Consider the following 12,031-nt stretch of genomic DNA (forward strand, 5'->3'; position numbering starts at 1 on the left):
AAATCAAAGCTTCCTCATGGTTTTCATTTGCTTTACACTCACTAGTAGTGAGTGTGACCTAGTAGTACAATACCTAGCAGTACAAGATGACTAATGAGGATTAAAGATACCAGTTTGGGGAGTGCTTCCCAGAACAATTCCTTATGCATGCCTATTTACAGCTCACACCATCTAATTCAAACATTAATTTAAAGCTACATCTATGACCATACATTCTACAACAGCACACAAGATACTTCATTCCAGTGGTTAAAGATCAGTTGGTCTATGTCAATTCAAGATTAACATCGCCACTAGGACCACAGTGACCTTTCCCTGCCTTCTCAGAGTCCTTGGTGTTAGAACAGCCCAGCCTTGGAAAGACCTTATCAAAACATCCTTCCTGTCCACTCTAGGCACATTCCAGTCCAACAGACTAACATACTGCAAGGTTTCACTGCTAAAATAAATACTGCCTTCTGTGTCAAAAGTAATCACTTTTGCTTCTGTTCTTGTTATTTCAACTAGCAAAGTTCCCATAACTTTATTTTCACTATTATGATCAAAAATCTTCACAGAGTCAATACAAACTTTGCTGCTGCTTTTGTTTTTGGGTGGCCTTTGCTTCCCCCATCATATGGAATTCACACGCAGAAGACAGTTGCCTTGTTCTCATACATAGCATAATCTTTAATTGAGAATTCCTGTCTTTATTATAAATGATGAACTTGTTCCAGTTTTTGTTGCAGATCTTTGTCTCATACTTTTCTTCTCTACTATCTCCCTTCATCTAACATTAGCATTTCTATCTTTCTCTATACAGTCTGAGTACTGCTATTATATGGCTCCTCTATAGGTCTTGCCATTTAGAGAATTGTTACTGCATCTTTTTCATCTTCATGATTCTTCACTTGATTGCAAGTTTCAGCTTATTCTTTTTCGCTAGTGATTTTCCCCTCAGGTATCTCTTCCTCTAATCTAACACACATTATTTAATTATGTTTTAGGATCTAGGCCAATGAAATTGTGCCAAGTATGTTTTATTGTATAGCTTTTATTTCCAGATCATATACCTTCTTTCACACATGTACCATACACATACAGAAGTTATTGCATCTCATGTAGGACCTGACTGCATATTAGCTGAAACAGTTTTGGCACTATAAAATTATTGGCCCTCTACAGAGATACATGCAGTCTACCAATAATTAATCAACAAACAAAGCACAGTACCTGTTCTTATATGTCAGTTTTACTATCCTTGTACCACCTTCATATTTTCCAGGATGCAATTCTTTTAAGGCTTGTTCCCATTTAGAAATGACATCACAAATCTTAAATAAACAAATAAATAAATAACAATCTGAGAGAGGAGAGACAAGCTGAAGTGAAATGTATAGTCAAGGCTTGTGGGGAAAGACAGGGGAAAAGGTGCTGCGGAACACAGATGAAATATAATGGCTCAGCATAAATGTTGCCAAAAGTGACAAACCAATTCCTTTTTCTATTACACAGTATGTAAAAACAAAAGAGTTTCAATAGAAAATTCTACTTCTAAATCTGTATGTGAATTCCAGTCTAGTACCAACTCTATGGCTATGTCTATATTAGCAAGTAATGCAGCCCATGAAGTGCAGATCTACACAGTGAAACAGTTGTTCCTAAGACCCTCTGCTGCACAATATGTGTTTTGAAGGGTTTTCTTTTGGATTAACTTTAGTCTGGTCACATGGCCTAAAAGCCTAGTGTGTTGGATAACATCTTCTAGTTTATGCTTCCTGTGAAAGAAATCCAGTTCCTGCTCTCTAAGATTGCTCCACAGTGTGAACCTAAGCATGGTTAGTGGGAATGACTGGGAGGTTTGCTCCTGAGCCAAACGCACGCACTAATGTGGGTGCATCCTCTAAAGAGCGGCTGTCTGTATTCCTGGCTAAACCAAACTCCCTGGATCTGACTGTCCAAACTTCGGGAACATTTGAACCCAGAACCCAACTTTGTACCTCAGATCTGTTTTTAGCAAAAACAGGGTTAACCTCAGTTACATTTCACTTCTCCAGGTTATTCCAGTCCTTCCACAAATGTTCTAATAAAAGGTCCCCAGTTTTCTTTTGATAGCATATCAATAAAGGGAATATGAACTTAAAAGGCCACATGAAATACATAGACATCCTAATCCTCTCTTAGGAAGCTACTGAGGTTGTCTTAGCCAGTGGTTTAACCAGTGGAAGTGATGGCTTCGATTGTCTCAAATGCCACAATTTACTCCAGTATCTCATATCTCCAAATGGTAGTTCAATTAGCAGCAAAGCTCCATACCATCCAATCTGTATCAGGCCACAAAAGCAAAGCATTTTATTTGGCAGTCTGTGTGGTAGTTTCCTCCTCATGACATCTGAGTCAGTCACTGGCATTTTCTCCTTGTATTACCCAGTGTAAAATTTTACACCATGTGAAAGTGAACATTTATGTTCTTTACAGATATCAAGATCTCTTCAAAGTTGCCACTGCCACTATTCCTCCATCAGTGTCTATATGACAAATTACTCCCCCATGTTAGTACCAAAACCTGTTGTTTGTCATTCACAGCCACTAACTCACTCACTTAAGGCAGTCATCCAATGAGTTAAAGCCTCTTTTCTTTTTCTTTAATTTACCAATTTATCACTTACTAAAATAGAATGTTTTAACTAGTGTCTCAGATTAAGACTCAGCTAATTACCATCTCATCTCTGAATACTAATCCAGATAGCAACACCTGAGTTCACTTGATCTTGATGCATTAAAAAAATTTAGCATCCATTCAGCAGCTCTTCCAAGATGTATGCTGCATGTAACAGATGAAAAAAAATTACCTTCATGTTGCCCTGCAGACAGTGCTCCAAATCCCTGCCAGAAGGATCATCTGTGAAGAGAGAAAATCCCATGTGGGATGGCTTCCTCATTCCTGTCTCCTGGTTCAGCCGCTGGATGAATTCGTCAACTGTTGAGGAACCATCAAAACCTACAACCTGAAATGAAATAGGAGCTAATTGAACAAAACTTTCAAAAAACATAACACTGATGATTATCAGAACTAGTGAAGTCTTGTTTCCTACAGATTGGTGTCTCATGAGTGACTGCCATCTCCAGCTGAAGCTTTCCCCCATGACCACAGATGTGTATTGTCTCCCTTCACACTGCATTCTTTCTCTCACTGAGATGCTTACAACAGCTCTCTCATGTCCCCAGGTACCTTTTCTTCACAAGACTTAGAGAGTGCCACTTCTTTTGTTTTCTTACAAAATATGGCTAAAAACAGCAAGGAGGGGAAACAGTGTCTGTCTCCAAAAGTCTGATACATGTAACACCATCGTGTCACCCGCAGGAGGGAGGCAGATTACAGCACAGTCCTCTAGTGCCCAGAAGAAACGCACCCATGGTGGCTCACCTGGTAGGTTCCGTTCATGAAGTGCACAGGGATGCTGAAAGGGAGCGAGTGGTGGTAGGGGTTCCTTAGAAGGATGGACACAATCTCCATCCGGGAAGGCTTGGCTTCCCGCTCACCAGCCTGCACAGTGCGGTCCACTGATCTCTGGCAGTAGATGGCATACTTTCCTATTTCACTCCTAGACAAAGAGCCAGGGATGAGCCACAAATACATGCTTTAGATACGCCTTGTCCTCTTCCCTTTCCATGCCATGAAAAAGCATTGCTCCTTGAGCTTTTGCTCAAGCAGAGATGCACCTCTATGCAGATAATCCTAGTTCATCTCAACAGACTATGAGCTGAAATGAAATCTGTAAAAGCTTCAACACAAGCCACAACAAATCTGTGAAATTCAGCTAGACAGTGGACTTGCTGCGAAGAACAAGAGCATTCCCCGCTCCTAGCTGGACTAGACAGTATAAGAATACCCTCTTCAGTACCCTGTTGCTGTCACAGTATCCATCAAACCAAGACTAGGTGGTTCACCGTCATGCCAGAAGAATTACTATCATGCAAAGTCTTAATAAGAACTAATAACAAACTGTAATACGTTAAGTCTCTGTTACGGGATTATATAAGGTGTGTTTATCTATTTATACAGCTCTATAAATTACATGTTTCCATGTATGAACCCTATCTGCAAATCAGCAGAGACGTTTTCATTCTAAGTAGGCTAAGGATTTGTTGATGGTTAAAGACTGTGCAGGTAGAGTTACTAATTTGATCTGTTTACTATCTAGTGAAGAGATAGCTTCACTAATCAGGACCAAAAGGATGCAAGTGTTTCTAAAGCTGGGCAGGAACAGTCAATTATGCCTTTAGGAAAAAATCTTAAGAATGTATATAGTGAATAAATTCTGAAACTGAATGCAACTCAAGGATTTATAAGGATTTATAACTGTACTATTACTTTGTAGGGGGGACCAATTCCATTCAAAATGCCTTCAGGAGCTTAGTAGGTGATTAAATTTCCAGTTAAATCCCTGAAAGCAACATGCAGGTCAGGAGCTCTTGCTTTTCACAGTAGCAAGCAATTGCTCATCTCCCTGACAACGTGACTGAACTGTGATCAATCAATGAGCAATTTTCACAGAGGGAGAACTTTGCTTCAATGAGAAGCTATTGATCCCAAATCCTCTCAGATGGCGGTGAGCCCTGCTTGTACTGACCGAGAACTGTACCCCACTTTTCTTCTTTCTTGCCTAAAACATTGGGTATATACTTCTTCTAGGTGACCTTTCATGAAAAACAATACCTAGGATGATGGTTTTGTGCAAACCTAGATTGTAAGCTTGACACAGTGTAAACATTCAAGTGCCTTGTTAGCTGCATGAGACAGAAAGAATCTGTGTCTAACTAGTCAGGAAACAGCCATATTTGCTCCATCCAAAGAGACATGAGTATTCCTAAAGCTAGGCAGGAGGCACTAATCTAAATCTCATTTAGCAACTATTCTACATCTAATCTAAATTAGAGGTGGATAGAAGCATAATTTGCTTTAATTTCTGTATATTTGTTTCTAGCCCTAGTAATTGTGTGTTTGATTGTATAAATATATTCCCTTATAGCTTATACTTGAAGTTTATTTGTTGATAAATACAGTTTGGGGTTAAGAACCTGGCAGACTATCGGCATAATAATGCTTGAAACTGATGTGTCACAGGGCCCAGCACCTCCCTACTTAGGGGTAGCAGAGCAGCTCCTCTAATGAGTTGTATGGATCAGTTTGGGAGCTGGCAATGCAGTGCTGACCAGATGTCTCCTAGTCCTTGCCAGAATATCCCTAATATTGCTAGATAGTGGAGAGCCTGAACACTGAGGAGCTCCTGTATTTGAATATTTGCTTGAAATGAAACCAGACTTTTAGCTATGTCTGGCCTTCACATTCAGCACATATTGTTGCAACAGTCAACTAGACAGCTCTTTAGCCATGACCCCCACAAGGATACAGTGAGACATACTGAAGAGCAGATCACCATGGAAACACATAAATAGCAAAGCACGCACACCAGAGAACAGCTTAGTGCCATTACAGTAGATCCTGTGCTATTTTCTTATTGGGGAAAGTGCTACCCGGTATCACACACTAAAGAGATAATAGAAACAAAACAGAATGTATTTAGGGTTTGTTAGTTTTTCCTGACTTAAGTTGTTCTTTGCCTCACTTTTGTTCTCTCAGGAGGCCTGCTAATCTGACAGCAAAAGGTAAACACCTGAGAATGATTTTAAACAACTACTTCAGTCTATACTTAAATTCTATCAATTAAAGAAAGTTGTTGTGCCAGAAAAAACCCTCAGGTAGTTCCAGTCACACCTACAGTAAAGGTTTTTTGCTACTATGGTTCACTGAGTTTTGCAAACTAGCTTAAGTGACACCATTGAAACCATGAGTGTGAATGACTGAAGGGGGGCAGACCGACACAGTGGAGAACCTTCTCTCCCCCTCCTCAACTTATTTCTGCAGGTGTGAGTTCTAAAATTGCTTCTGCCTGTTTCTGTAGCAGATGTGAAAGGCAATGAGCTTAACAAAAGAAAATCCTGTTTTAGTCTTTACCTGGGATCTGCATGCCGCAGCAAGTGCTGTTTGATGTACCAGAGGAAGTGATGTTGAGGCAGGAATAGAGGAGCACATAAAGCCAGGAGCTGCCAGCACTGTGAACATAAAACCGGACATCATTCTTGTTCTGTATTTTTTTGCCTGTTGGCTTTAACAGAATACTGTAATCAAAATGTTGGACGATGACTAGTGCTTTTGAGAGTGACCATTTTTAGATAGACAGTTCAAGATGCTTTAAAGGCAAATGATGTTAAGACAAGCTGTTCTCAGTATCTCAACCTGGACTCTGAGAAGAGGCTTTCTAAGTGATGGTTGTTTTTGAAAAATTTGACTAGTGTAATCAGAGCTAAGTGAATAATTAACACCTAAATCAATCAATACTTTTTTTCCTTTTTTATAACTGCAAATCGTAACAAAGAATACATTGGGGAATTTTGTTTCAAAATACTCACATACTTCTCCAACCAGATTTTATTTTCTCTGTAGCTCATTTGAACTGGAAATATAATAAGCATCAACATTCATGTTGTGACTCATAAATCCGATTTACCCAACAATTATAATGCAAAAATCAAATTTCATGCTTGGTTGTAATATTCAAAGATTCGTGTGCTGTTGATTAAATAAAACTGAAGACAAAATTAATACCAGGTGACTACTGTAGATAGACAACACAACATGAGCTATGAATTTTAATTGTGAATATAGTCAGAGTAGACCATTTGCAACTAGTAAATGGTTAAATTCAAACTAAAATATGTTTTGTAAATGGTTACATTCTCAATGTTTTTTCTCTGCATATCAGCTTTGATGTTCTCTTTCCTCTAGCAAACTTTTAGCATTTGCAGAATTTTGAGAACCAGTCTCATTACTAATTATTAAAAATATGGAATTAAATAAAAAGTACTTGCAAAATGCAAGTGACAAAGAGGGGCTTACCTGGATGACTGAGTGGTTCTGGGGCTGTCGGCAGCTGGTCTGTTTAACAAGCTGACAGTAAATTTCATTCTGCAGCTCAGTATGCGTCAGGCAGACCTGCAGCGCTGTCTGGGCAAGTGACACGTGGTAATCAATAGAAGGTGCCTCCACAGGGACGTTGATGAACAGCTGACAGGACTGTAAAAGGGGGAAGTTATCCAATGCCATTCACACAGAGACACTTCTCTGGTACTTTCCAGGTCAGGTTTCCCAAACATGTTACAGACAATTGCTTAATTTCTCTAAACAACCCTGAAAGGTGAAATAAATACTAAATTCTTATCCCGACCTCTGGAAGTGAACTGGAAAAATATACTAAATCTCCCTCAGCCTGAGGAACTCACAAGTCAGCAAGAGAATCAAGAGGAAAAGGCTTCCTGCCTTCCAGGCCTGTACTTTACCTTGCTAGGACTGCCCAGGCTTAGTGCTGATTTTGTAGAATGCAAAAGTCAAATCTGCAGTTGCCCTACCATTGGCTTTACTGCTGGAAGGCCCAACAGAGTTTGTCAGTAAATTGTTTTTTTCCTTTAATCCAAATATTGGAGAACAAAGATAAGCTTTGAAGTGCACTCCCCATGTGGGATGCTGATTCTACCTCCAGGTTCCCTACAAGGAAAAGTTAATTCCTGAGGGAATTAATGACACTTCATAAACCAACTTCCTATTGTAATTAAGCCAGCAGGCCTATCTAAACCAACGAACGGTGACAGTGAACATTGTGACCAGAAATCATTCGGCCCCAACAGCTGAGCATAATGACTGAAAACCATGTAATGTCCCTTCAAATACCTTGAAAAGTTTCAGAGCTTCAGTTTGCAGAGCCTCTGATGGCAGAGTGGTGAGGGATGTATGCAACCCATCTTTACTGTAGCACAACACAGGATGTTTCCACAGAGGAGAATCTGAGATCGCAGATAGGCAAAAACACTCAATGTCAGAAACGGAAGATAAATACAGACTCCACACTGAAAAAGAACCTTACTGACATGGCAGAGCATCCCGGAAAGCTGTGCTGCACTAGGCCACATCCATCTTTGATGATGTTTCATTGATTTCGGCAAAGCCTGCCACAAACAAGAGGCTGCTTGCCAGCAGCATCAGGCACCAGCAGAAAGCAGCACGGCCATCCACAACCCTGCTGCGTGAGAACTTCTCATCAGCTGGATTCTAGAGAGAAATTGCTCATCTGGGTATTCAAGCAAGAGATACAAACTATGCCAGGCAGACACATGCTGCGGGGACCTTTATTAGTGCAAATTACTGTTCCACACAAAGCAATGTTTACAGATAGGCGTGGGAATATGTGCGTGTGCAGGAAAGGGTATTCAGTATGAATGCATACATTAACTATCATTTGAGAACACAGTACATAAAGACCTGAATGGGTGAGTACCTAGTAAGGTGGAACAGATGAACATGAGTGCACCTTGTGAGTGTTATACCTGTGGACAGAAGAACGGATGCCTATGTGAACACGTGTGAGTGTGTGTGTTTAGGAGAGGGAGCATACAAGTGTACAGTCAAGATTCCCAGGAAAGAAAATTTGGACCAACAATTGCAGGAAAAACTAAAGCTCCAGTTCTTCACCTTAAACCTGAAATAATGTTACAGAATTTTCAGATGTTTGATAGTGACATGACAGATTTGCCCTGTTTCACTACGTGCCTGTATTCTCTCCAGACATGTTACTGTGGGACTAGGATTGAAGGGCACTATGTTACACTGCTGTTCTGCTGAAACATCTGCTTTCCTCACCTTTTGCTGAATTAAAATTAGGGATTGAAATAACTCTTCCTTATGTTTGCTACCACAGAAAAGAGTTTTTGATTTCCACTTACTAGGGTCTCCCTCCGCATCCAGTAGTTTTCCAATGAGTTGTTCGTATGGTGTGCCCACACTGGCATTACTGCTACCAGCTGCTACTGTCAGATGGTACAACCAGGTATTCTAGGGATACAGATGGGAACAGTATGGGTTTTACTAAATCCTGTCTTCCGCAGACAGGTTCCTTCTGTATGCCCCACTTGCTAATGCAAGCTGATACCAGCCTCATGTGTACTTCTCTCTGGAAAGACTGCCTTCATACCTTCTCTTGTTTGGTGCGAATGAGTAAGTAGGTGGGACTCTGGTCCTGTGGGTGAATCACCAACGTACAGTGGGATGACAGAAGGCCTCCACCAGTGGCTTCATAATCTTCATCGGAGTCACAGGAACGGTCTACCTCTTTCACTTTGGATTCACGCATAGACAGATGCCCTAGGGGACACTAAGAGAAGGAAGCAAGTGAGGTAATCATAGCTAATCTCCTACTACGCACAGGGAACATTAAGAAAGAAAATCTAGTTCAGCATGTTGGCAATTCTGTAAAATGTAAGGAATAAACTATAATTCAATGTTTAACCAAGGGGTCTCATGTACTTGTACCATCTTGCATTTCCAGAGAACTTCTTCTCCTTCATCAGCTAAAGTACTTGCAAACTGTGGTCCTAGGTTTGTGCTGTTATCATTACTATTTTTATTATTTACCTGGAGAAAGCAACTACAGATCAGAACAAGAACAAGTAAATGAAAATATGGCCTTTCCCACAAATTTACTGTTTCCCTCCTCCTGTTGTACTTATCAGTTGCAATTGGTATTTACAAAGTCTATTAAAAGGTATATCCTACACTGCAGAGTTTCTAATCTATAGTATATACCATTGGTTCTGCAAGGCAGGCTGTGTTTTCTAATGGTTAGTTGCTACGTATCTGGAATTACTGGGTTCTTATTCTCATTAGACTTTCTGCTTGCTATTGAGAAATAAATGACATGATTGTCATTGTCATGACATAACCGTCATTGACATAACATGTCATAACATGACTCTTCAAATGACAAATAGGTAGATTCAGACAAAAAAAGGACATTCGCTTTGTCAGGTCTGGAGATGAATCTCAACTATGAGTGAAAATACTACAAAACCTGGGCTTTAACATCACCAAGATAAAATAATAGAGCTCTGGGCCAAGCTTCAAGAAGTGTCTTCTAGTTGCTACTTACTTTTATGACAGTATGAAGAATACATCAGCTGTTGGATAAAACAGTCTGCTCTAAAAGCTTCATAAGACCAAATTGAGAAAGTGAGAAAGAAGATACACATAGCGATCTGAGAAAGAGCAGTCACTTCCTAAATCTTTTTCATTTTAGTATTTTTTTTTTTTAATTTCAGAGATAAGTTATTGATTCCTTTCATAGGAGCAAAGGCTATTAGAAGGGGAGAAATACAGGGTAGGAAAAGTTTGATGGATGAGAGAGAGAAGTGGTAAAAGGAGTGAAAGATTCATATGAAATGAGAAAGGAGGGTGCAAGGAAAAAAGGAAAAGAAATTACCTTATCCTCATGATTTCGATAGTAGTAAAATGTTTTCCCAATCAGTGCACACCAAACCAGCTTAGAATGGCCATGCTTGACCTAGAAGGACGACAAAGAAACACAAGTATTTTAACATCAATGTTTCTGAAATAACTTTCTAGGATTTGCACTCTCCATTCAAATCTCTGTTGGAATGTTTTGTATATTATTTGTTCTATGTTACTACCAGCTCCTCTCAAAACATACAGGGCACAACTCCAAAAGTCAGTAGGTACATCCGGCCTAACTGGATGGGACATAGAGGCTTTCAAAAACACATCTAAGATTTTGTGAAATATTTATTTTATTCACAGCAACCCATCATTAATGTATCCTGAAATACAGTGTTCAGAATAACCTTTTCAGATAATGGAAAGGATTCAGTGTATCACAGCAGGAAAAGACCAGCCAACATATAGTCCAGAGAGCTGTTTCCTATTGTAGATGGACAAGCTTCAGATGCAGGTTTAGCCACCTTTCAGACACTGGCCAAATTTTTTAAAAAAAATTTCATAGCAACTTGTTATGCAAAACTGGTTTATGGACGTGGTATAAAAAGCTTAAGAATTTCCAGCCACTACTGATAGGCCTACAGTCTTTGATTATGAAAATAAATGCTCTAGTAGAACAATGCAAGGCATTTCTTTGATATTTTCCTATAGCACCAAGTCCAGATCAGTTAAATATGACATTTAACAGCATTTCTTACTGGTTGTCTTATTACTCTAAAGTGCTGCGAGTTCTGTTGAAGAAAAACATTCATAAGTTAGATGTTTGTTTTTATTTACTATTTGATAAAGTCAGTATATCCCAATAGCCTCATTTGTCCCATTCCTTATCATTTACATAAAAATTCCTCTCTTTCAAATACAAAAATCTACCTCCACTTTTCTCTATCTCCCCACTCTTTAATGAAACATTAAGATACTAATTTCTTGAAGGCATTTACTGTGCTAACCAAGAAATTGGTACTTTGTCAATACTGAACTTACCTGAATAAAGTCGAAAATAGTATCTTACCTTGGTTAACCAACCTTTCACAATAGGTTTAGCATCACTACGAGGAACACCAACAGGACTGGTTACACGCACTCTGAGGATGCTCTGTAGGACGTGAATCCATTCCTCCAGGATGTTGGGAGAGTCTGCTGTCAGGAAGTAGGTTCTTTTTTCTGTCATGAGCTTGAAGGAAAAGGAGTGAGGAAGTGTAATCTACACACCTATGATCTTTTATCTTTTCTCCAGTTACTGAGTTTCATTCCCCCCCCCCCCGCCTTTTTTTTTTTTTTTTTTTGGTGGTAGCGGAGATTCTTGGTAAGAAAAAGGCTGCTACCCTCATGGCTGAACTGAAAGAACTGAAACGCAGATAGATGAAAAATTCCCATGAACTGCCTTTGCTGTTTCAGTTGGATATTGTGGCTTTCTTTGTCTTTTCTTTTGTCCAGTCTTGTTACTTGGTGCTGCTGTTAATTTTTCACTTTAAAGGTGGCTGCTTAATTGTTTTCAGTGTCTTCACTTTGTATTGTCTTCTGCTCTCAACAGCTTGTGATTCTTGGAGAAGACAGACACTATGAATTTAACAGTGTTAAGCCTTTGCAAGTTCAGTTTCACAAGGGCAGAAGGGACCCCTGGGCCAGACCATGTGCCTTTCACTCAGAATG

General features: G+C 39.6%; 1 protein-coding gene across 1 annotated transcript in view; it reads right to left on the reverse strand.

The window, feature by feature from the left end:
* The window catches only part of PLEKHH1 (pleckstrin homology, MyTH4 and FERM domain containing H1), a 43,428-nt gene that overhangs the window by 5,586 nt on the left and 25,811 nt on the right, over positions 1–12,031 (reverse strand). The window contains exons 13-22 of the mRNA XM_062576704.1: positions 11,391–11,552; positions 10,350–10,430; positions 9,066–9,245; positions 8,818–8,926; positions 7,769–7,881; positions 6,941–7,117; positions 5,999–6,096; positions 3,407–3,584; positions 2,832–2,987; positions 1,213–1,313 (exon numbers count right to left, since the gene is read on the reverse strand). Of these exons, the coding sequence (XP_062432688.1) occupies positions 1,213–1,313; positions 2,832–2,987; positions 3,407–3,584; positions 5,999–6,096; positions 6,941–7,117; positions 7,769–7,881; positions 8,818–8,926; positions 9,066–9,245; positions 10,350–10,430; positions 11,391–11,552 (1,355 nt within the window). The remainder of the gene's footprint in view (positions 1–1,212; positions 1,314–2,831; positions 2,988–3,406; positions 3,585–5,998; positions 6,097–6,940; positions 7,118–7,768; positions 7,882–8,817; positions 8,927–9,065; positions 9,246–10,349; positions 10,431–11,390; positions 11,553–12,031) is intronic.

This window comes from Rhea pennata, chromosome 5 (genome assembly GCF_028389875.1).
Source record: "Rhea pennata isolate bPtePen1 chromosome 5, bPtePen1.pri, whole genome shotgun sequence".
In the NCBI taxonomy this organism is placed as follows: domain Eukaryota; kingdom Metazoa; phylum Chordata; class Aves; order Rheiformes; family Rheidae; genus Rhea; species Rhea pennata.